This window comes from Epinephelus moara, chromosome 11 (genome assembly GCF_006386435.1).
Source record: "Epinephelus moara isolate mb chromosome 11, YSFRI_EMoa_1.0, whole genome shotgun sequence".
NCBI classification, from domain to species: domain Eukaryota; kingdom Metazoa; phylum Chordata; class Actinopteri; order Perciformes; family Serranidae; genus Epinephelus; species Epinephelus moara.
The window spans coordinates 15,371,848-15,398,522 of NC_065516.1; the positions used below are offsets into that span (position 1 = coordinate 15,371,848).

Sequence of the window (26,675 nt, forward strand, 5' to 3'; positions counted from 1 at the left end):
AATTGATACAGCGTTTCAATGTCGAATTTGAATACTACCTTTCCCAGAACAGCCAAGTGCATTCAAGCCTGGAGGAAAGGCACTGACAGTTTTTCAAGCTAAGTTGTTTACATCTTTTACTAATGCCATCTAATGTCAATGAAAAGTGTTACATCACTTCCTTTTCCACATCGTGACAGCAGCTGTCAAAGCTCCTGTTGCTAGTCTCTGAGAGTAGTCAAAGGGGGAAATCCAAGTGAAAATGTGCTTTAGGATTGGTTAAAGCTTTCATTGGACGTCACAGTAAGGCTTATTTCTGTTCCTCTGTACGTCCAGTTGCTCAAAATATCTTACATCCAAATGGCCCGTGGGAGTGGATACACCTGTGGTTTTGGAATAGCTGGTCTCTCACCAGGCAGAGACCCATAAAGTGTGAAATTCGAGACTCGTCTGCAGAAAAACTTCAAGGAATGCTGTAAAGCACTCTGCAGAGTCTGTGACTTTGGCCAAGGACTCATGACCGAGCGCTTGTGCAGAGGCTAGAAAAATAGTGTTACTTCTGATTGTGCATGTTTATCAAGGGAGCACATTCTTTGGCGGCGTGCCCTGAAGATTTACAACTCGGGCGGCCGGTTGATAGAAGCAGAGCTGGCAGGCTTATCAGCTGATCAATGATAAGTGAAAGATTAGCAATAGAAGCTTGGAGTAGTTTATTTTAGTTTTCCTTTGATCGACCTACACAGCACTGGTTTGTTAAAGTCTTGGTCTTTTGCCAGCTCTCCTCGTGTAGTAATATTCTACTGTGTTATGAATCAGTGCTCAAACACTCAAAGTATTTAAGTATTGACATAACAAGACAGATTTTCTCTGATTGTTTCACATTTGTTACTGATTAATATTATGACAACACACAAAAAAAATATCACCACAAGGTCCACTCCGTAGTTTGAGGAGATTGTTTTAATGGATTTATCCCTCTATTATTTTCTCAGTTAATTGATTAAACATTTGATTCATAAATGTCAGACAGGGTTCCCACAGTCATGAAATTCCTGGAAAAGTTATGAAGTTAGAAAAAGTGTTTTCCAGGCCTAGAGTTAACAGAATGTTTTGGACAACTTTTGAAAATTCATACTGTAGGTAAAAATGTGTTGGAACCCTGACTATAGACAAAAACACCCATCACAGTTCCCCAAAGGCCAAGATGTCATATTGAAATGCCCCGTCCTGTCTGACCAACAATCCCAGACCAAAAATATTTAGTGCCATGTCATAAAAGACTAAGAAAACCATCAAATTCTCACACCTGAGCAACTGGAACCGGTGCATTTTTGGCATTTTAGTAGGGTTGAGTATCGGTAGTCAATACCTTTAAGGTATAGAGGGAAATAAGCCAGTACCAAGTCCTTTCAAAAACTTTTCCAATCAAACTATATGTGCATGCCATCCATCTTGTTCCCAGATCTAGAAAAAAAGCCAGTTTTATGGTTTTGCTTGCAGCCAATCATCGTAAGCTGTCTTCGATTTAATGCAGTGAGTAATTGGCCCACTACCACAGCAACTACAACCCATACAGTTTGTGGTGTGGTATAGTGTGGTGAATATTTGATGGATCAGTTGTGGTGTATTTGATGGAGATGGCAGTTCAGTGTGCTAAGATACCACCAAAATCTAAGTATGGCTATACTACATGACTGTGGTGTCTGGAGGCATCTTACCCAACTGAATGCTTCCATTCACATCAAAAGATTGTATCACTATAAGGGTGCTGGTTTTGGTACCATCTGATACCCAGACATACATTTTAACTTATAGAAACTCCTTGCACAGTTATCAGAATAGTTAAAATTTTGAAATCATCACGGAAATATAAATGTTTAAAATGTAGGTTAATGTATAAATCCTCTTTTTTGTTAACTGCTGTCAGTAAGGTCAAGAATGAATCTCGAGTTTTAACCCAGTGTAGACAATAAGTAACTAAAGATCTACTGTTCATTTGCTTAGGAAGGTCATGTTAAAGCAGTCAAAAGCTTCAGAACAGCTATGTGAACATTGTGGTGAGGTCAAGAATGAACTTTCAATCTCAACTAAGACCAGGGATACTGTCTGAGTCTTGGATTCATGTCACACAGTTGTGCGAAAGCAAACATGGGTTTCTTATCTGAAGCACCATCGCTGATCAGTTTGTTCAGGTGAAGTAGTTTCACATTTCTTAGGTTTGTGGGTGAACAAACTTCTTTCTGGTTCTTGTTTTGAACTGGAAGCTAAAAGAAAAGTGCTTCAATAGTGTGACGGTGACAGGAAACACTGAATGCATCTGTGTTTCCAAAGATATGACGAAGATATACCTTCTTGGTAGGTTAGGATATAAGGTGTTGTGTTGAAATGATTTGTCAGTCATTCAATGGAATGAGCAAAAGAAAAATCACAGATTTGTCATTTTAGTAATGTAATGAAACAAAGCATTTCCTGAACCCTTTTGGTTTTTGGAAGACACCATTTTAGCCTGGATCACTTCGGGTTACAATATGCATTTGTCATTAGTCCTAAAAGTGATGGACAGGAAGTTAACATTTATTTTGATAACCTGATGATAATTTTAAGTCATTTTTTAGCGAAAATACAAAACATTCTCATGTTGCAACTCCTCAGTTGTGATGATATGCTGCATTTCTTATATTATGTAATAGTAAACTGAATAACTTTGGGTTTTGTACATTACAGGTGTCTGTCTGTCATCTTATAGGCCAAACAAATAATCACTTCATGGAGAAAATAATAGTAGTAGACCCTCTTCCTCATTATTTGTCATTTCAAGGACTAAATGATCGACCCAAACCATAGTTAATAGAGCATTTTGTCATAGTTTGGGAGTTTTGAGGTTCATATCTGTCAGGAAACAAACAACCTCTTTGCTCTGCTGCTCCTTGTTTTCACACTGATATTAGACACTATAAAATAGAGGATGTGAGCTGTCAGTTTTTAATCATCAGCTGTGTGTTCCTCCCACTATTCTCCTGTTGAAGGCTGTTAATAGCAGCTGCTTCACATGAATAATGACTTCCTGACTGGTGAGAACAATAGAGATAAAGGTATGCTGCTTGTTTGATGTTAGGTGAGTGCAGTCTAATGCAGCAGTGTGTGGGTGTGATTGTGAAAACATGCGCATTGCACGAAACAAGCGGTGGGCTGAGCGAGAGAGCAAGCATCGCAGAGGGAAGCCGCCAAATGAAGTGTGAATGTAACGCTGCTGCATGCTTGGCTTGACTTTTCGCCGGCCGCACGCATGCGTGTCAGTTCCTGAGAGATCTGCAGCAAAGAGCCGGCGTCCTTGCAGCTCAGCGAGTTGGCTTTATCCACCGTGTGGCCTCACCAAACTCACCACAGGAAAAGCACAGCTGAGCAGCTCATTTCTCTCTCTGAGAGCACAGAGCAGGATGCTAATAGCAGGACTGATAGCAGCGATACATTATGGAGTAATCTCTGACCTGTATTGAGTTCTCTTAGTGGCCAATAACATTAGCAGATCAATTTTTATGCAATAGATACAAGCCAATTAGGGCAGATATCCAACATAAACTACAAGTGCCTTACAGAGTCTTGAGATAGTTTTATCACCACATTAAATGTCTTCATCCTTTTCAAAGTAACATTATTCTCACATGGTGATCCAGTAGAGAGCAAAGACTGTTGAAATTTTATTGTGGTTTGGACTTCTTTGTGGGACATTCGAGTGTTAATGGGAGGTTGCCATAAATGGGAATTGAGAGTTGGCCGCAAAAAGGCGACGCATCGACGAGCTGTGTTGCTGGAAAATCTAACAAAGAAGGCTGAGCATTACAGGCCAAACATGCTATCAAGATAAAATGAAGTCTGAACATGTATTGTTAAATCAGAGAATGGGTTCTCAGGAGGCCAAGGGTAATTTACATCTGATATAATGCATTCAAGCAGTGTTATTTTAAAACTTGTATAGATCAAGCACTGAATGTAAAAGCAAACGATTGCACGGCAGCTGCTTTTTGTAATATTTGATTACAAATGTTTCATTAAAGCTGACATAATTTGCTTTAATTTGGTTGTCAACAAAAATTCTTGATTGCTTTGTGCTGTTGGTCTGTAGGTCAGTCGACTACTTTTCTCAGCCTTGTTGACACCTGGCGTTACAGTGCCTCTCCACACGTGTCTTGAGTGACCACTTGTGATCGGATCTCACTTCCCTGCTCTATATGCGGATGAACACGTACATCAGTTCTGATTGCAAAGACCAAATGTGTTGTTGTCACTAACTGACGGGAGGCAGCAGTGCGCTACCCATGCCTGGTCTGCCCGAAGTTAAAAAAAACCTTCCATTGTTTACGAAGACCTTGGTAAGCGGGCAAAATAAAACAATACTGACATGGTCTACTCCTTGGTGTGTTCCAGCCAAACCAAATCAAGATGTTTGACTCACTTATAATAAAACAATGCTGTTGGTGCACGAACAAGTATGTACTTTGTCTACTCAGAGGACATCAGCTGAGTAGGTGGTCCCTCAGTGTGGCCCAGGACACATTACCATAGACACTGCTGAAAATTTTTGGCCATATACAGCTCAGACCACCTCTGAATGTGGTCTGAGTAATCAGATCTCAAGACGCATTGAGGATGCAACAGGTGCATTCACACCTGCCCTTGGAGCTGTCCACATGTGATCCGATCACCCGGGACACATGTTAATACTAGATGTAAACAGGGCCTGAAATATCTCAACCAACTCAACTGTTGGATGGATTTAGTCCAGACCTTCCTGTAGTTCAGACATTAATGGTCCCCTCAGGATGAAATGTAATTCCCTGCATGCTGTTGTTGGCGGCATAGATTCACAAGCACGCCTGTAGACTCTTCATTAGCGTACTGTATATTATGGTATCTTGTCAAGGCCTTAAAGAAAAAGCAAACATAAGCGGTATGACGAAGGATAATGTGAGTTTGGCCGGTCTCTTGTATTAAAAAGCAGCTATATGGCAGCCAATCCAAGTTTTCAAAGTGTGTATATACTAATGTAATCTTAGCAACAAAAACAAAACATAAATTCAGTTTATTGTTCACTTTGAAGTATGACCAACAGGATATCAAGCAAGTTTCAGTTCTCTGTAAGTGAATTTTTATACCAAAGACTCCCCTGAAACGAAGGAAATGCATTTAAACACATGCTGTGGAGAATGATCAGCAGTAGTGTGTACTCAGAATGTGTCGTTAAGGGGCTAAAACATGTAAAACCACTGGTTTGACCCTGTAGAACTGCTTTGTTATTTTCTGTTTTGGTTTTTAAGTCTTACAGTGCTGGACTAAGTATGAATGAAAGTGAGCTTTGAATTACACAAGTATCAGCATGTGGCCACTCTCTCTGAGTGTGAAGAGGTAAAAAAAACAATATTGGCTTTTAAACTTCTTCGGTCCTTTCAGAAAAAGACATCATCTTGATTGATGTTTTTCATCCTCATTTTCTTCAAAACCCTGAAAAAGATGTAGTCTCACTTGATACTTCTCATTTCAGATGCACTACATCGGTCATGTGGTCATCCTGATACACCTCTTACCCAAAACCAAAACCACTGGCAGTCGATTGCTCTCTTTCAGTTCCATGTGTGCGTGTGTGTGTGTGTGTGTGAGAAATAGGCCATCTGACCTCAGCTGCTTTTGGAAATGTAACATCCTCTCATTTCTCCCATACCACTTGGAGTGCTGAAGGCCTCTCCGGCTGCAGGCCCAGAGAAAGGGATGTGCATTTGTTTCCTGCCAATGAAAGCAGCTCCCCACCCTTCCTGCTTGAGTCATGCCACATAGACTCGACAGACAGACAGACAGACAGACACACAGACACACAGACACACAGACACACAGACAGACAAAATGACTTGACAGACTGATCTTATCTCTTCTATGACTTCTTCATTCAGACAGAAGTAGAGGCAGCTTTACCACTGTAAGATTCATGAACATTTACAAGTGTTTAGATTTTTGTGTATTTCTTATAGTAGCTGTTGAGTAATTGTGAGCCAGAAGGGAAATGAGGATACAATTGTGAAAAAGGAAGAGGATATAAAACCCCATTGGTAGTGTGGAGAGTTCAAGAAATAATGATCTGGTCAGTCACTTTATGTCTAAAAATGTCCATGCAGATGTTTTTAGCCCTGTGTTCTGGCTCTGGGGAAGTCCACTGATAATTGTGCCCTTTCCTGTTTTCGTCTTCTAGGAAATAATTAGCATATTCGCAAATCTGAGACCTCTGGTGTGCAATCTTTGCCGGGTGAAGAGTCAAATCTGCCACAGTGGCACAGTCGGGTCCCAGTGCGCCGCTGACAAACAGAGAGCAGGCCAGTTAGTCAGAGCAGCTTCCCACAATCTCCATGGCAAAGAATGTTGAGTCGACGCGTGAGACGGCCAGACCACATCTCCTTGGTAACCGCACAGCCGCCTTGCCGGTGCGATGCCAAATGCCGAGGTGGCGGAGAAGATGCAACGTTCAAGGAGCTGGGAAGGATGAGTTCAAGGAGGAAACGAGAAAGACGACTAACGTGCCATGAAAGTGACAGAGCAGGAATCTTAAGAGCAGATCAAGGAAAACACTTTCCCAGACAGCCAGAGAGTGCGTTGTTTTTTTATTCCTCAGCTGTCAGCGGAGAGCAGTTTGGTGTCATTAGATGGAGTGCTGCCGACCCAGGACAGGACACTGACAAGCCTGGTCGCTTCCTGCTTCCTGTCAAAGGACGGCTGCAGGGGAAACGGCAGGGCTGCTGAGAGAGGATAAGGCCTCGGGCAGGAAGCGTAAAGCTGAGACACCCTCCAGTCAGTCATGCCTAGTCACTTCGACCGCCAATTTCCCCTGAGGCTTTGACCTCCTGGGCATGACTGTGTATTTGTGTGGTTGTTTGGGAACCAGGAAGTCAGCCCCATTAACCCTGTTGGTCACATGGGTCACACTTTAAGGGCATTTGGTCCTTTTGGGGGTTATTTCTGTTGAAACTAGTAATAAAGAAAGGCTGCAACTAACTTTTTGTCTATTTTTGACTGTAGAATTCAGGGAATAGTAAAAATGCCTTCACACTTTCCCAAAGTCAAAGATGATGTCTTCAGATGTCTTGTTATGTCTGATCAAAAGCCCAGAATATCAGGATATTCAATATATAATATGTAATACAGAGAAAAGCAGCACTTCCCTACAGTGGAGAAGCTCCATATGTTCGTCAAGTCTTCCGCAGATTTTAAGTCCAACAACTGATGCATTCTTTGACCACTAAAATCTGTTTTCTTTTATTTTAAAAAATATTTCCCACCTTTCTGTCGCTGCAAAGTTGTGCCTGGTTTTACAGAAGAGGGTGGGGTGTTTTACGAGGCTTAATATCCCTAATCAGTCCACCTTCCAGCTTTTGATTGCAGAGGTTTTTTTATGGTATTTGTTGTTGATGAAGTGGTTTGTGTTGCTTCCAAGTGCTCCTCAAGCTGCTGGACCGCAATTGATCAAAACCTGCTTCAATTTTTTACTCAGTATGCACCAGACAGAAACCCCCAGGCATATGCTAAAGGTTTGTGATAACAGAACATCTAGTTTAGATACCAAGCAAGAAGGAGGCCAGCATCTCCATTAATAATACAAATCTTATGTTTTTTACTTAAGGTGGCTAATGTGCTAGTCATTACTTATGAGGTGAGAGCATCATCAATAAGCTATTTCTGAATATATTTTACTCACCCACAAATGTCCTCCCAAACATTTCTTACCTTATCATATGCATGTTAAAAAACTACCTTTTCATGGTAAATAATAAACCTTTACTGTGTGAGTTAGAGCTAAAGTGGTTAGTCAAACAGGTGGAAAAATTTGTCTGCACAGTTTCAGTAGTCACTTGCTCATTTGAATCATTTTTAAAGCAAAAATGCCAAACATTCATTGAATTCCAGTCTTTACAGTCACAGTTTTACTCCAACATCAAGAATCCATTCTCTTACTTGTAGTGCTGTTTATCAGTCTAGATTGTTTTGGTGTTACTTGCTGGGTGTTGTAGATATTGGCTGTTGAGATGTCTGCCTTATCTCCAATATTATGGAACTAGATGCCACTCAGGGCTTTTGGTTCTCCAAAGCACAAAAAAAAATTAAACTCAACAGCAATGTCTCTTTCTAGAAATTGTGATCTTGTTACTTAGAAGAGATAATCTACAGACCTTGTTGTGAGTAGTTTCATGTAGGAACTATTTTCTCTGCCAAATTACACCCCCCAGCCGTATCACCATGCTGGTCTTCCACATCCCGCCGAAAGAAAGAGGATAGTTCGATGGAAAAGAAAATAGTTCCTACATGAAACTGGTCACAACAAGGTCTGTGGATTATCTTGAGTAACCAAGTCATGACTCCTGGAAAGAGACATTGCTGTTGAGTTTTTCAAATGTATTTCTTGGCGCTTTGAGCACCACAAACCGAGTGCCATCTAGTTCCATTAGATTAGAGAGAAGGTGGACATCTATACGGCCAATATCTTCAGCACTGGGCAACTCACACCAAAACAATCGAGACTGACAAATAGCACTACAGGTAAGGGAGAAAATATTTACTTTCTCTTTTGGAGTGACCTGTCCCTTTAAAATATGAACTTACATAGATTTATTTGAAGTCTTTTATGACAGTAAAGTGAATATCTTTGGGTTTTAGACTGTTTGTTGGATAATATAAGCAGTTCAGATATGTAAACCTGGACTTGAGGAAATTAAAATGGGCATTTTTCACTACTTTGAGACTTTATAGACCAAATGAGAAATCGATAAATCAAGAAAATAATCATAAAATACTCATTAGAGCCATCATTATTGTGAGCTCTGTGAACTAACAAGATGATGGCTGCAGGCATGCACAGTTAGCAGTACAGTTGCAAAGAGTGCATGCACTGAGCAATGTGTTCATGTTCCCAGACTGTGATCAAACATGACATGGATCTATTCTCTGGGTATAAACCCTATTGACGCCACCATTTATACTCAAAACAAGACTCAGAAGCTCTGAAGTGTCAACTATTCAGCTTGTAATAGACATTTTACTGCTTTATAAGTGAATATATATCAAAAAAATGATGTTTGAACTGGATGAAATTCCAGAAATGCCTTTCATCTCACCTGATTTTAACATCAGACATTTTATGAACTTTCAAGGACATTACTTTCTAACCACGGTGCTCATGCTGGTTACAAATCTGCTCTTGCTGAGGCACCATGCTCCGCCACTGCCCTTCACCTCCTTTAAGTTGGCCCTTGACCTCTCTGGCTCCATCTCTGACAGACTTCTACTTAAAAGCATTCTGACACTGACATGTTGACTTTCACAGCACAAGTGGTTCTCCGAGATAGATATTTCTCAGTGGAATAACACAATGTGCTCTTATGATTTGCTTCTTTTTCTCAGCTGCACTAAATAAATCGTCCACATGCATCATGACCGCAGATGTTTTGGCATTGTCACACTCTCTAATCCCCCTGGGTTGAGTGGGAGCTTGCCATTGGTTCCTGGCAGATAAAAAACAATCCTTTGACTATATTCAATAGTTGTTGGCCTTTTGGAGAGCAGAGTTTGGATGCATTCTTGCCTGTTGCCAAGGGTTTGCAAAGAATGTGTGCCAAGACGGCACTATTTCATTGATTTAATTTCCCCACTAAAAAGCTGAGAGACAACAGCTTTAACAATCTGTCTTTCCAAGTTACATTAATCACATTTACCAGTGAAACAGTGCCGGCCAATGTGTAGATATTTATTGTTTATCCTCTGATGATTTGCTGAGATTTTGAATGAATGTTCTCAGTCTTGCTGTCTTAAACACTATAAATCATTTACTAAATCAGATTTTGACGTAGTAACACATGGATGTATGGACAGTCTTAAAATCTAGTCGAAAAAACAGCCAAGAAAGTGAATATGTAAACACTTGTTCATGTTACGGCTGAATATCTAATTACAAACACAGACAGATTATGGGTGACCCTTGGGTGGCGGTGCCAGCTGCTCTCAACACGAGCACCACAAGAGTCAGCCTGCCTGCTCAGCCTCCGTTTCATGCTCCTCATCCTAATCAGCAAACAGCAACACAACCTCTGAATAATCACAGATTTTACTCGGGAGGTGTTTAAATGCAGACTGACTAGAGCTGGGTGACGAGGGTGGGGTGTGGTGTGTTGCAAAGAGGCGAGGGAACGCGGCTTGTTAATGAATGTGTCGGCTGTTATGGAGATCTAATGTGTGACTTTTACCGTATAACAAGACGTGTCTAATCATTTAGATGGAGTCTGCTTGAAGTTTCTGTCATAAGACAATGATTCCAGTGGAAATGAAGTCTGCTGATTATTTTCTTGATTAAATTATTCAATGTTTAGTCTTTAAAGTAATGAGCTGTGTCTTTCACAGTTATGCAGAGCCCATGGTGATGTCTTCAAATGTTTTGTGTTATCCAAAACCAAAAGATATTCACTTGTGAGTGCTTCTCATAGTGAAGCACTTCACTCATGTTATCGGAGAACAGCGGTGCTTTTTCATCATCAGGAGGTTCATAAGTCTTGGTGTTATTTCAGTCAAAGCATTTGATATCTGTAGACGTGTACATGATAATAAAGTCCTTTACATTTTTCACAAATGTATGATATAGGAATACTTTTTCAACCAGCTTTGAATCTTAACAATGTAGGTAGTATGTGTAAATAAACTGTGGTAAACAACTTCCCTCCATCTTACCAGTGCCAATGGTAAGATCTGGCAGATCACACTTTAGATTGTGCTTCCTCATTTTCGTATGCCCGCCACTGTGGACACAAAGAGTATAGAAGTGCTTTGAGAGACACAGCAGCCCTTCTTTCTCTCTTGAACTCAAACCAAATTAAGATCAGACGTTAAGACTAGGTTGGCTGATGATAGTCCGAGATTCTGTTACTTGGTTGTGTATTTCTCGCTGGAAATGTGTTCAGAAACATATTTTAGCTTACTGCTTACCTGTAATACAAGATCAGTTGATGCCAGATGGCCACCATTTTGTTTCCTTTGGAAAAACGTACATGCTGGCATTACGTCGCCCACCAGCAGGAGTGTTTATTGGTCCGGTGCAGCACAGTGCATTCTGGTGGTTGTAGGTTTTACACCTCTTGAGCAAAAGTGAATGCCACAGCCTGTTATCTCTGGTCATATAGTACCAATTTCAAAGGTATTTGCATCTTTCTACTGCATAGACAACCTAGTTTTATGAAAACACCATCTTCCAGCAGTGAAGTACTTCTTTAAGGGACATAATAAATGTGTAGCTGAGACGATGAGGCATCAGAACCATGATCTGACACAATTCTAATGGTTTTGGAAATATACACAGACATATATTGAGGTTACCCTTGCCAATATGCTTATCATAGAAGAGTGGACTATCTGCCTTGGCGGAGGTCTGCGCTCTCCGAGTGCCCTTCCTGTTTAATGAAAAGTATGTTTTCATACTGTTTGAAGATTTTCATTACAGTAATCAACATAATATCATAAACAGAGACAATATTGAGCAAGATGATGGTACCATACACTTCTGTATTAGCACAAGCCTGTTGGAGCCACAGTTTAGCCAAACAGACACAGGGCTAAATAATGAGGCAGTGTGGGGGGGTATTGGGCAGCAGAGTCTGTTCCCATATGCAGGGGGATCAAAGGGCTCGGCCCTGGCAGAAAGGGCCCTGCGGCGGCAAACTACTGCTGCCATAATTGGGGAAGAGCCATGTAAAACTGTCCAGGGGAGGCCAAGGACAGCTTCATTATGTTGTGAAATTTAATTAGCCCTGTGTTGTGTGTGTGCTTCTGCTCTTAACCACATGACCTTGATGTAATGGTGTTTTTGCTGGTGCTTATCATCTATTATGAGTGAACATAGCTGAGTTATGGTTCCATTCACTCTGGTTAAGATGGGCTGGATATGAAATGATTGTCAGAATAGATTATGGTGAAAACCATCAAATACTGGCTCACAATTTAAATCACTCAGAGACAGGTCACTCAGGTGTGTGTGTGTGTGTGTTTGTGTTGCTTGTGTCCACCTTTTCTGAACTTGACAAGTCTCCCAATTATCTCAGCTTTTCCTGCGGTGAGTGAAACAATAATAGATGTCAGACAGACAGACGGCATTCAGTATGACAGGTTATTTTCATGTTTTTCACTGAGAAAAGTCACCAGGTTGTTTGGCTCACAGCAGGAATAGATACTTGACCTAAATAATTGCTTCATTCTCCACTCGTGGAGCAGATCACAAGGGCACACCTGTAGTATTTAATGCCCATATTTACCCAACAAATAAATACCTTCCTTTCATTTTATCACACTGTGATTACAGATACTAATCTGGGAAATGCAGTACAACTGGTGAGTCAGTGCTGTGTTGGAATACTCCAGGGCTTTATCATAAGATTAAACATATATGTTGGACAGATAGTGATGGTGGGCATGTTGAATAGGGTTTTGTATTGACGCCAGGATGATATGCATCCAAGTATGCATGCAGAATATCCTTAAACTATCAGAAGAAGAAGACATTCCTTAAGCAAGTATTTCTTATTATAATTTGGATGGTCCCCTTTACCAAAAATCCAACAAAAGGCAGTTCACCAAATTAGCTGATAGTAAATCTCTCTTTGGGCTTAAATGGTATGTTTATACATTCACCAAACATGACATCTAGTGACTGATAGTATCAGACACAATCTGATATCTCTTTTACTGTTTATTTTATTACCAACACTGTACTACATTCACATTATTCACATACAAGTGTTGTTGCTCAGTCCATAGGGACTCAGGTTGGGAACCAGAGGGTCACCGGCTCATTTCTCATGCAGATTACCATCTAATTGACATTTGTATGTTTATCACATGATAATAAATTTGATATAAAAAACATGAAATAAAAATGGCTGATCAAATTACAGCTGTTTTATTGTGTGGCATTATGTGACCGGGCTTTATCAATTCTCCTGATGAAGGCAGCCTCAACCACAGGTGCTTTTCTGGTGCGCTTTCATTCTTTGTCTCTATCACTAGCAGCCATAAACTTTGATGAGACTATGTTTTCATTGAGAGAAAATTACTTTTTTTCCCATCATGCAGCAGCTTCAGGTAGCCAGCTGCAAGCAGGCAGGTTATCGCCATGGATGTATTCTTAGATCTGGATACTGGACCTCAAAATGGCACCTATTCAGTCCAATGGAACTGTTTACCTAGGGGATAAGACAAAAAGGTTTCTAGCTTCTGGTTTTACTTCCATGGGTATGTGCCAAGGAAACTATAAAAGAAGGAATGGTCATTATATCAGTGACAGAGTTTGAATTTTGTGTTGGTGCCAGACTTTGGTGCTACTTCCACTGACGTTAATGGGGCAAGCTTTGCAAGCCCTACCGTAGCCCGTCATATCTGTGCTTCACCTTTGTCTGAAAAATGTTTCCACATTACGCGATGTTGACTGATGTTTTTTAATCAAAATGTGGTGCCTATTTATTCCAATGAGAACTGCTTGCTTGGCACATATGCTACTGTGATCAATATAAGCGGTTTCCACTGTACTGGAATGAAAATGAAAGGCAACAGGCTATTTAAAGATCATTACAAGGCAGGCTGATAAAGACAATACAAGGCTATAAAATCTAAAAGCCTTTAGAAATTGAGTTAAAGGGTAATTCAAAGTGTCTTGAATTAAACGTACTTGTGTTTAGGTTTTATCTGTGTGGCATGTAAGATGTGTATGAATGTGGTGTAACTTCAGATGTAGTTGATATTTTCTGTGGCAGGGAGCGAGCTGAGCAATAAGGGCACATGATGAGTTTTTCTCATATGTGGGTGATGTTTATGATGATGAATTTCCCTTGTGTGAAGCTGTTTCTTTGGGGGGGGTGATGGGTAAATCAGTTCGAGGGTCACTCCAGCATGGCTTTGTCTTAAATGGCTTTGCAGGATTTTCTCTAAATATAGACATGCATCATCGTTAAATGAGTAACCGCGAGTGTTATGATCTATAGTGTCTCTGAAGTGGTTTTCTATTTATATTGGTCATTATTTCAACTCCCTGGCGCTCTGGGTGCTGAACTTCTGGGCATTAATCTCCAAAACATGCAAGGAAGTGAGACAGATAGCTCACAGTGACAATGGGTCAGTGGCAGTGTTTATTTTTCTCGCATTTAAATGTTTCGTCGTGAATAATTATCATAATAAATAGCATAACCGTTTATAGAATTGGATATCCTGCCTATTTGTTTTGCCTGTTGGAGAGCACAAAGGCTTTGCTCCAGCAGTCAGCAGTGAAATAATGATTCATGCCACATTCAGGTCAAGCAGTGTATTGTGAGCACTCTGTCTGCATTAGTGTTACGGAGTATGCATGCTTTAAATTACTGAGCAAATATTGTTCTTATGCCCTGAATTTCTGAAGTGTGTTGTAGCATTAAATTGAAATTATCCTTGCTGTCTTTTGATGTGAATGTTTCCAGTATGTTCTTATAGGGTGAAAGAGATTCAAGGGTTTTAAAAGCTTCCTCTCCTCCTCTTTTCTCAGGCGTTGGACCAGGACCGAACCTCCCTGCAGAAGGTCAAGAAATCAGTGAAGGCCATTTACAGTTCAGGACAAGGTGAGACTGTCTGTTTCTAAATATATCAGGTCTGAATAGCTGATGGTTGGGTACGTGCTCACAACTCTTTCCAAGCCCACGAATTCTTAAATATCTTTAATAAAGATGAGGATTGCATTTTTTGGCCTGGAACATTGCCTTTTGTGGGACAGATGGTGTTTTGTGTGTGTGTGTTTTCAGGCTGTCCCAGAAACCAACACCTGAGTTTGTTTTGCTCGTTGCTGTGACATGGATCCCCAGTAATTTTCCACTGAATACTTTTGAGAGCAGCCTCCTCCCTGTAAATTGACAGTTTCAGATGCTTGACCCACAAAAAAGTTTGTTTGTTCTCCGCAGAAAAGACAGTTTACCTTTCTCAGTGTGGATGAGAAACTTTTAAAGTCTCAAAACAACTGAAGCAAGTGTTTTAATCAGTCAGCCACTAGCTTGGATAATTAGTTACCTCGGCTAGATGAAGTTATAGTGAGACAAATACTGTGTGTGATCTAAAAATAGAGATAAGAATGGGATGTTTGTGCATCTCGCAAATGTAATGAATAGTTAGACTCAGGGCTGGAGCCAGGAGTTTAGAAACACAGAGGTTATGAGTCCCTCCAACACACACAATCCTCCAACAACTATATTCTGTTTAAGTTACAGTCCTTCAAAAGGACCTATTATGCACATTTCTAGGTTTATACTTGCATTTTAGGTTTCTAATAGACCATGTTTACATGCTTTAATGTTAAAAAAACCCACACTTTAGTTTCCTCATACTGTCGGCGCTGGAACTCCTGTATTCACCCTCTGTTTGAAATGCTCCGTTTTAGCATCTGTCTCTTTAAGACCCCCACCTGAAAAAAGCCCTGTCTAGTCTCATTGGTCAGCATTTCTTGGTCTTCCGCATCTGTGCTCTTGGTATACTTGCACCGTCATTGCAGCCAGGGAAAGCCTGTAACAGAGTGTACTCCTAAACCTAATACACTATATAGAGAGATAATTACTAAGTGTTAATACATCAAATAGGCAGCACGGTGGTGCAGTGGTTAGCAATGTCGCCTCACAGCAAGAGGGTTCCTGTTTTGAACCCAGGATGGGGGTTTTGAACTCTAGGGTGGGGGGAGCCCTTCTGTGTGGAGTTTGCATGTTCTCCCTGTGTCAGCGTGGGTTTTCTCCAGGTACTCCAGCTTCCTCCCACAGTCCAAAGACATGCAGGTTAATTGGTGACTCTAAATTGGCCGTAGGTGTGAATGTGAGTGTGAATGGTTGTCTGTCTCTATGTGTCAGCCCTGTGATAGTCTGGTGACCTGTCCAGGGTGTACCCTGCCTCTCACCCAATGTCAGCTGGGATAGGTTCCAGCCCCCCGCAACCCCCAACAGGATAAGCAATTACGGAAAATGAATGAATAAATAATACATCAAACAGCTATTGTGGGAAAATCCAGATTATTAATAGTATCAAAAATGGGACTTGATTCCAGGACTAAAATTGGAAAACAAAAATACTAAATTCTTTTATATATCAAATTTATGTTGGGCCAGAAAATACCCACCTTGTGTAGGATTTTCAATGGTATAATGTTGACTAAAAAAATGTCGCTAAAAAACCCCAGAAAATCCAGAGAAATTACACGAAAAGACAGAACATACAAAGAAGAAAAATGCAAAAGAATACAAAGGACATGACCTCATTGTCGTCAATGGTAACCACAGCCCTGTTTGGACTGTATTTGAGTTTCCAGTATGATGAAAGTTCAAAATGGCTGCTGCAGGGATAAACTCTACAGGGTGCTCGTCTCACCTCACCTCCCTCTCAGGACTCTTCCTCAGATTTGGCAACAGTCTGAGCATCCCTCCCCCACCATCTCTCACTTAACGACAAGGACAGATGGATGCTGCTGTTTGACTGACGGCTCCCGCAGAGTCTCGCAGACCTGGAGAGCCACACATCTTGTTATGCTGACATTTGCTGTGTATAAACATGACTTATTACAGTTAAAATTTATAAAACAAAGCCTCTCTGGAGCAGCACTGATCAGAAATCACAGGCGAAGGTCACATGTGTCTGTTATTGTATTGCTTGTACTGCTGCACTGATGAAGGAACTTTCCATTGTAGGATCTGTCAGCTATTTCTGCCACATCTGTGTTATTATGAACATCACTAGGAGATCTTAGAAGATTTATAAGCCCATTTGTTCCACGTTTTTTTGCCACTGTTGCTGTTGAGAACAAAGAGTGGTGTATCACTGAAATATTTCCTTATCCTCAGTCCCCTTTCCTGACCTTTCTTTTACTTATAATCTCTACTTGTAAAACCATTGGTAGACCTTGTTTTGGATATTTTTGTATGTAGAGCTGCTAAGTTAACTGGGCCTGATATAGATTTGTTGGAAGACATTTTGAAACAAAAAGCTTCTTCAGTGTTGACTGACGTGAGGAGTCACAATGGAGAGTTTGTTTGTTTTTTTAAAAAAAGGGCCAAAATTGATGCAGGAGAACCAGAGATATTGTCTTTTTTTATTTCATTTATTCGTCAAAACCAGCCTCCTACAAAAGGCAACTCAAACATCGACAGTTCAGTCAGAGATTCAGGTGCATTATACCAGTAGCAGCTAACGTAGCCTCGAGCCGCTAGCCTCAAGCAGAGATGAAGAAGGGGCTACGCTGATCATCTTTCCAACCCACTTAAAATAAAACTGTGCCTAGTGGTTTCAGATGCGACAGGTCATGTCGACAGGGCAGAGCAGGGTGTTTTACCTGCTGCACAGACTCTTTCTTTATAGTGATTGTAGTGGATCATTTAACAACAGGATGTATTCATTTGATTGACTTATCTTAATGTGGAATAAAAAAAACAACCACATTGCCTCTGGTACATTGAGGTATTCGTTCATACCATTTTTAACAGATTGTACTGTTTTACACAATTCTATGTACTTTTTACCTGTTGGAGTGCTGCAGAGCCGCGCAAAGAGAAAATAATTAGGTCAACTGGGTAAAATTAACATAGAGCAGTGCGGTGACCTTGCGGTTCAGTGTTCAGTGTAGCAACTTCAGTTGAATGTAAGGACGGACAGGCTGCAGCAGACGTGTTGTGCTTCGACCGTGTCCAACGTATTTTGTCCACAACTCCACACCTCCAGATTTATGTCATTTTCAAACATGTAGTCTTCAGACCCAGCTGAATTTATCAGATTTTGCAGCTCCCTCTGGAGCCACAAAAGCCTTTATTAAACTTTTTTTTCACATATTCATTAGCACTCCCAAAGACCTATGAATGGACTTTGATGTGTAAAATTCCCCTTTAATCTCTGTAGGATCTTTCACACTCTGAGAGTTATTAAGGTCACAGTTGGATTGCCACATGCAGAAGAAATGTATTTGATTGTTTTTGCCATTTTGGTTGATGGGACTCAGTGTGTCGGAATAAACATCAACTGGTAGAGGTGGGTGTGATTGGAAATTTTTTTATACTGGTCCCTGAGTCATGGCTCCAATACTAGCCAAACCCTTTATTACATTGCTCCCAAAGTCCTGATTTTTTTTTTTTTATTCACTCAATATCATTTGTTAAAGTTTAACAAGGAGGAAACAGCAGCATAAAAACCCAGTTTTTAAACAGTAAATCTTGAAATGTGTAACAGTAATCAACATCTTAAACCAAACGTGATTAAGAGCAGAAACCCTAATTATTTGGTCAATTAGACAGTTTTAATTTAAGAGCATGAGGAACAAAGGAAAGTTCATGTCTTTTGGTCCTACTTGTGGCGCTACGAAGCAAAGCAAGAAAATGAAAGTTGAGGTTGCAGGCAGGAAACCGTGCAGAGGTGATGAACTGACTTTGAGTATGTTTGTGAGGGCGCACAGGGTGGCCTCATCTCGCCTCTCACTCAGTGATCAGAGAGAAGAATGTAGATGATCCTGAAGCACCGTTTTGGTACCCCCTCTAGCTTCTTGGATAGGCCTTTTGACAGCCCACACCAAAATGGGCTGGAATACTCAATGATTGGGCCAATGAAGGTCAGGTATATTTGGCAGCTCTTTTGGCAACACTGAGGTAATGGATCCTTGGCTGTGTCTTCCAGAACATATATTTATTGTGGGCATCCCATAACAGATAAGATGATTGCCGAACTCCAAGCAGTTGAAAGGAGGAGATTTTTCTTTATGTTTTGACCAGAAAGTGTTGGAGACGGAGGATGTTGTCCTCTTTCCTGGCACTGATTATCATATCGATGGTCTCAGCTCCATTCATTGAAAGTGAAAACTCCTGTCCCCATTCAGCTACAGAATCCAAGCCCCTCTGAGTCAGACCAAAAGGAGACTTCATCAGGAGCTCTGTAAATATAAGGTCATTCGCATATTTCACAGGGATAAAAGAGGGAGGGAGACATGAATCCAGGCTGTTGATGCCTGGCCTTAGTACGTTTTTTTCTATTGAAAAAGCCAAACTTTTCAAACATTGAGGGCCCTATTTAGATGGTCTAAAACGCAAAGCGCCAGGCGTGCGGCGCATGGGCGTGTCCCAGTCACTTGCTAGTTAGACAGCGCGTTTTCAGACTGCGCGCCATGGCGGAGAGTCTAAAAGGGTTGGACTTACTCTGTGAATTAGTCATGGGTGTGTTTTGGGCGTATCATTCAATAAGCCAATCAGAGTGTCACCTCTCATTCCCTTTAAAAAAGGTGCACGGCGGAGAGCTAGTTAGATGGCGGACCTACCAACTGGAAAGAGTGAGCATTTTACAGCTGAGGAGACGATAAATGTATCTCTATATCGACTGTCCCGTCACATGTGATGTCAGATCAAAGGGGATTGGCACCGTTTGGCACGCGTAATGGAAACCCAACCTGATTTGATTAACACAGCTGCAATCTAATAAGTTCACATCCCTCTCAGCCACAAACAGCCACAGTATCAGATAGGGAGTATATATTCAGCATCTGTCATCTTAGAAAAGTCAAAAGAAAAGAAACAGAATGAGACTGCGAGAGAGAACGAGAGAGCGCGCGCGCATGAGAGAAACGCTGTTTTAACCCAGGAGGTTAGAGAGCCCAGCTCCCTCTCCAGCATCCTGAACCCCCCCGCCTGAAGGTGCAGGAAGGGCTGGTCCCGTGGCTGCACCCGGGCCCGTCTGGTCTGGCTGCGAGCTGGCTGCGGAGCTGGGGTCATCCTCCTCCTCCTCCTCCTCCTCCTCCTCCTCCTCCTCCTCCTGACAAGATGATCTTCAGTTACGTTCTAAAAGCTTTTTTTTTTTACATATACATTTGTACTTGTAGGCCTATAAGTTTACGTTTTTAGTTCACAGAAGCTGGTTATTGTTGTGTTTATGTCAAAATAAAGTTTTCACATCTTTGATTTTGTGATTTACATGCCAAAATGATCACAATTCATTTGGGAAAGACAAGTTCATTTTACAGGCTATGCATCATCAGCCCGTGGAGGTCTGCTCGCAGTTACGTTTATTCGGACACTGCGAGCTTGGACCTCCCGGATTATGATGACCATTATTACTGCGATTAGATCATTCTGATTAATGACTGACCATTAAGACGTGTTTCTGATAAATATTTTAATGTGCACAATAATAACCTTTCACATTGTGATCATATTTTTATTTGTTATCTTTTGCATATGTGTGGCTGCTCCGTGTGTGTCTGAACAGAGTGCATGCGCGTTGTGCACCTGCCTAGAGACGCATATTACTAACTTGTTTAACAGCGAAATACTGCGCCGTTGACTTTAGACCAGGTTTTTGTTGGTCACTGGCGCATTTGCTTTTTACGTCATCTAACTAGCAACGCGCCATGACTGCGCCTGACCACTCCTCATTTTTAGACCAACACACCCAGAGAAGCGCAAGTTCATTTGCTAGTTAGACAAAGAGGGCGCAGGGCGTGAAAATAACAACTGCGCCTGCATCTAAATAGCAATGACACTTGCGACATGGATTATGGATTAACAAGATAGACTTTATTAATCCCTAAGGAAAAATTAAGTTTTTTTCACTCTGTCATCATATACACGCAGGCCCGAAATACACACACATGCACAAACAGGATCTATAAGCATTAAATGGAGAGATGTCAGAGCGAGGGGGCTGCCTTGGACACGCGCCCCGAGCATATGTTGATTGCATTAATTGTCCCTGTGATTCAGAGCTATGATTGAGCCCAGTACATCAGGCCTGACCTGACATGAACCCAAATAGTTTGACCTGAGCCTTAACCACAGCAGCAGTTTTGTGCCTAAAAAATTTGAATTTCCATTAGATTAAAACATTTATTACAAGCTAAAGCAAGCTGACGTTTTTTTAGTGGGGTAACCGACATTTGTGACACAATCTCCGACATTCTCCTTATCATACCGAATGTTCAGCACAGCCCAAAGACTGTCATATGCCATGTATAAAATGGAGATTGTATAACATTTCTCCTCATTAATGAGAGGTGGGAGTTGGGATGGGTTGATGGCGACACAGCCCATACGTTTTTATAGAGGGGGGCGAAGGTATTGAAATAGAGCCACTGAATGAAACCCTACTATCCAAAAGGACTTAACTTCAGGGCGGTGGCAAAGGATATGAATCAAAGTTCCATACATTATTCAGGACGTTACACAGACTATGAGGTCTACGACAAAAAACAGCCCGGCATGGCCCAAACCCGGCAGGTCAGGAAGGGCCCGATCAAGTTCAGGCAGAGAATCAAAGCTCTACCTTGACTACCTTTGTGACTGTAGCACTTGCAGTATCCCACATGTGTTGGCCACTTCACATGCTAATCATGCTAATCATTAAGCAGAGTCCAGGGAACATAAACTGACCAGTGGTTCAACCTCTGTTCTCTGTTTCCAACACAGACCACGTCCAGAATGAAGAGAACTACGCTCAGGCTCTGGACAAATTTGGCAGCAACTTCATCAGCCGGGACAACCCCGACCTGGGAACGGCCTTCGTCAAGTTCTCCTCCCTCACCAAGGAGCTGTCTGCCCTGCTGAAGAATCTGGTGAGCTCAACATGTCAACACGTCTGATGTCATTAAAATGAACAGCCTGTCTTACAGAGTGCCCTGCATTTGTGTGAGTGCTAGTCCTCACATGGATAGAAAGAGGGAAATTCTTCATAGAGAGTTTATTTTTTCCTGTCTTCTATAAGTGGTTTAGGATTTGGGTTTAAGGTTAAGATTAGGATTAGGACAGTGGTCAGGCATGTAGTGGAGAAGTTGAAGAGGTTATTGATCAATGTAGTCAGTAAAAGCTTGATAAATGTAATAGAAGAGGTGTAGGTGCCTACAGGTTCATCTGTCTCAACACTTTTAAAAACTGTTTAAAATTTGCCCACACAGTCAGAACCGTCATCAAAGTCGGACAGTATAGCTGACTGCAGCTATATCCACCTCCGAGCTTTGTATTTTTTTTCCAGCCGAGGCTCTTATCTGCCTGCTGTGGATTTCCCCTGACGTTTCTGTTGAATAATGTGTCCTGTTTGAATCCTCTGTGAGTGATTGTTGTTGGAAGAAGAGCCAGTCTCCGCTCTCTCCCTCTCTTCCTGTGTGGCTGACAGCGAGATTAGACTCCATAAATACACTTGGCAGCACCAGGAACAACTGTGTGTGTGTGTGTGTGTGTGTGTGTGTGTGTGTGTGTCCATAAACCTTCCTAAATCACCTACCTGTTGGTGCTACCTGCATATTGCAGGACAGTGAAATTATCTGTACACATTCCTCTCTTAGTCTCTCCTTTTCTCTCCCTCTTGACTATTCCATTTTGAGTATTTTATTGAGTGAGTCTTTTCAGACTTCAATAACTGCGCCCCAAGGGCTGCTGGTATGTGCGTGCTCTACAAATGAGAATTGATGAATAGTGCTTGTCCTGGATGTCCTACATGTGTTATCGGCTTAAATTTAAGGATTTTATAGACAAATTTGGCCGCGTTGTCGCCAGCTTTTCAGCATCTTTCTCAGTGGTAATTTCCTCTTTGAGAATCGTATACTAAAAGAGACGTTGCCCGCTTCCAGGATGGGCTGTTAGACCACACCGGCAGCCGGCCAGTACAGGATTGATTCTGACGTTGGCCATATGCAAGACAGGCACTTAAGAAGCACATTAGCGCCCATTAAGCGTTGTTTGCTTCCTTGACCGCTGCTGTGTGTCTGTGTGGGCTTGGCTAACAACAACATGGACTTAAATGCTTAGCACTGTAGTAAATGACCTTGCTGATCCTAATGGTTAGAGCTGCTGAGCATAACTGTGGCAACCCGAGCTGTTGGCAACAAGCTTTTGCTAATTCTTCAATAGACTAACTTGCACTTTTGCTATTATGTTGCTGATTTCTTCAGTCAGCAGCAGCATGGCTGTGTTGATGCATTGCTCTGTAGGTGAAAGGTTAAGGGCAGCGTTATTCTGTATTTTTTTATCGTCCACAAATCCCATTAACAGACCAAACCCAGTGCTTTCAGTGCTTAACAATTTCCCTTCATTGTCACCATTACTCGAACCCAAATCCATTTCTTCTCACTGCAGATGTAATTCTTTAAAGCTGCTCTAATCACATTATTTTATATTGATGATGGATAAAATGACAATATGGAATGAGGCTTGCCAAAGTATAGTGTTACCAGTGTTACACGGTGTTCAGACATACAAAGATTACACAGCAATTACATTACTTAGCCACCATTCCTACTGTTGTTTTACTTTTTTAAAGAAAGAATAAAATCCATTTTGCTCATGTTCATCAAGTATTAAAAAAAACCCTGTAATTTGTGAAATACGTAGTGTGTTATTAACACTTAGTCAGATGTGGGACGCCACCATTATAAACTGAAAGTGTCTCCTACGTAAAGCGGCAGCTGAGTCACAGCACAGAGTAGCAGGAGTCAAATTTCACTTAATCATGTGAAAAAAGTAAGGAGAGTTGACGACAACATGATAATGATGATGATTTGGTGTCAAAGCATAAAGTAAAAGCGCCTATTAACCAATATATCAGATTTAAATCCAAAGCTAATAGGCACCCTGATAATGACAATGAGGCAGTCTGTAAAAGTTTTCTGATGAGGGTGAAAGTCTCTGGAGGCAACATCTCTAATCCACACATCACAAGAGCGAGGCTGCCAAAGTGGCCCTGCAACGAATGTAAGGAGTAGATCTAAAGATCTAACGTTTAAGATCAAAGTAAGCACTCTAAAGATATTGAGTGTCAGTGGAAACATTTCCCCACGCTGGCATCCCCATATGGAATAGGGAAGGGGTCACCTGAAGTGCAAACTCAAAGAGAATCATCACCTGACTTTGCAGTTCCCCTCGCCTGTATGTAGCACTTTAGCATCTTTCAGCTCATTGTTTTGGTTTTATTGCCTGCAACTTCTGTAATGTTTTGGTTCACTCTTACTGCTCTCATTGTGTCAGAAGTCAGCTTTGTTAAAACCCAAAGTTAGCTACCTGTTCAGCACCAAATGAAAGATGGACAAAGTTAGCAACTAGCCAGATGACACAGAGAAACATTTAGCAGCTCAAGAGTCAGATATTTCTCCCAGGAGCTGATTGGAAAAACAAAGCTAAAAAGAGCGGTAAATGTCTGACTGACATTTATCAGGTGACCAGACTCCAAATGAAAGTTCATGTTGCTCTGTAGTTGCTGGATGTGTGAATAGACGGATGTTTGCTAACATATTTGCTATAATGACTTAATAAGGTGATAATATGTCAGTGTTGTGTTTACAGCTTGTTCTGCTGGCCCCAGATGGTGCGAAAATAAGTTAATGCTGCTTTGGTAAATGGACTTGCACTTGTGTAGCGCCTTTCTTGTCTTCGCACCACTCAAGCACTTTCACAACACGTCACATTCACCCATTCACAGACATTTATACAGTGATGGCCAAGGCTACCATACAATGTGTCACATTGTATATATTACTACTACTTAACCATTCACATGCACTCACAATTTGGGGTTCAGTATATTGCTGAGGGACTGGACTGGAGTTCAAACCACCGGTTTTCTGATGAGTGGACGACACGCTCTACCTACTGAGCCACAGCTGCCTGCTTTAAAAATGAGCCACAGTTATGCAGTTTCATTTTTTTTTAGCAGGTGTGAATTATAGTTTTTAGCAAATGTTACTAAAACAGGAATAAGTAGTGCATTTACTGGAAACTACTTTCAGCTGCAGCTAAATACACATTTGGGGACCTATTGAGTATTTAGAGCAACAGGACAGTGCAGACAGGCAGATGGATAGAGAGAGACAGACAGGCAGACAGACAGACAGATGTACGTCATTAATCCCAAGTTGGGAAATTCTTTCGTTACAGTTGCAGATACACATATCACACTAGAAGAGAAAAAAATATGTGTCAATAGAAGAGTGAACCTCAGCATACATTTAAGAATAAGATACATATGTATAGATTATTTTTATGGAAATGACAGTACCAGCGTTCGTGTAAATGCCGTCGCCCAGTAGACACATGCATCACTGATGTTTTTTTGATTGTTTTTGGACAACAATGTCACAGGAATGAGTTATATCAAGCGTCTGCCGCAGAGACAACGCAGCCTTATCTTACAAAGAATCTGCCTTTGTACTGTGTTATGATTTGTTATCTATATTTTCTTGTGACAACAGCTGCATTATAACCCCCTGTGTGTTCTGTGTGTCCTCTCACAGCTCCAGAGCCTCAGCCACAATGTGATCTTCACTCTGGACTCGCTGCTGAAGGGCGATTTGAAAGGCGTGAAAGGGGTAAGATTTACTGTAAAACAGTTTCTGTTCCTGACTTTTTTTTTTCCGCTCTCTCTTGACCCTCCCGTGGTACCGCTCAGCAGGACAGGAGACATAGATGCCTCGTCAGCACATCTCTCTATTAATCTGTATGCTGAGTGTAAGCGAGAAGAGACCACAGAGACAGGGGAGAGCTCTCTGTTTAAAAGCTCACACTGTAAATCTTGCGGAAGTAAACACTGCCTTTGTGCTGCGCTTGAGGCGAGTGGCGAGTAACTGGGTCATGAACCATTGATGTTTGGGGTTCAAAGGGGGGCGTGGTCACTCGCTCACCGTCCAGGGCATAAATCGTGAGCGAAGTGAGGCGTTTGCAGAACTCTGCAAGTAACTCCGTCCCCACGGTGACCCCTCTGCAGTTTGCTGATGCTTGTTCTCTTGTGTCTCTGCAGGACATAAAGAAGCCCTTTGACAAAGCATGGAAAGACTACGAGGCCAAGTTGTAAGTGGATAATTAAAGTTCGCTGTTGTAATACAGCACTTTCACCATCCAGCTCATTACAGAGCACTGAATAATGGATCAAACACTGTTGATAATGTGCTGCAATATTGTTTGTACCCTCCGGAAAACATTGCACACATTGTAGAACAACAAACCTGCACGCATGATGCAAACGAAGACACAGCCAGTAATTGTCCTCTCCTCTGTGTCAGTACAAAGATCGAGAAGGAGAAGCGAGAGCACGCCAAGCAGCACGGAATGATCCGCACTGAGATCACCGGGGCTGAGATCGCAGAGGAGATGGAGAAGGAACGGCGTCTCTTCCAGCTCCAGATGTGCGAGGTAGGTTGTAAAAAGAAGCTGTAGGACATTTGTGGTTGTTGTCTCTGCAGTAATCAAGCATCAGAGCTGCCCACTAGGCCCTGTAACAGCAGGTCACAGGTTAAATTCCCACAGTACAGCATTGTGTATCGCTTGGGATTGTAAAAATGACCTTCGTGTTTATGTTGTGGTAGGTTGTGGTCAGAAAACACAGCTTCCTCATTTCAGTAAAAGCGTTTGCAGCAACCACTTGTAGTGTCATCTGACATTGCCTGCATGGTCAGGGTCGCTACTCCAAAAAAGTAATGTATTACACGTTACTTGTCACTTTAAAAAAAAGTAAAGCCTTACTTAACTCAATTAATCCCCGTAGAAAGTAATTTGTGACACTACTTGTTACATTACTTTTGTGTTACTCTGCAACATTGCCTGAGATGCATTGTCATGTAATTGCCAGTTAACAAAAGCCCTTTATACGCAGAGGATGTACAATAAGGCCGCTGCGAAGTCATTACC

At 41.5% G+C, this 26,675-nt stretch overlaps 1 protein-coding gene across 4 annotated transcripts in view; it reads left to right on the forward strand.

Annotated features, from left to right (window-relative positions):
- Nucleotides 1–26,675, forward strand: part of asap1b (ArfGAP with SH3 domain, ankyrin repeat and PH domain 1b) — an 83,860-nt gene that overhangs the window by 13,040 nt on the left and 44,145 nt on the right. For all 4 annotated transcript variants that reach the window (XM_050056571.1, XM_050056569.1, XM_050056568.1 and 1 more), the window contains exons 2-6: nucleotides 14,561–14,633; nucleotides 21,474–21,619; nucleotides 25,286–25,360; nucleotides 25,789–25,838; nucleotides 26,051–26,180. In XM_050056571.1, coding sequence (XP_049912528.1) covers nucleotides 14,561–14,633; nucleotides 21,474–21,619; nucleotides 25,286–25,360; nucleotides 25,789–25,838; nucleotides 26,051–26,180 — 474 coding nt within the window. The remainder of the gene's footprint in view (nucleotides 1–14,560; nucleotides 14,634–21,473; nucleotides 21,620–25,285; nucleotides 25,361–25,788; nucleotides 25,839–26,050; nucleotides 26,181–26,675) is intronic.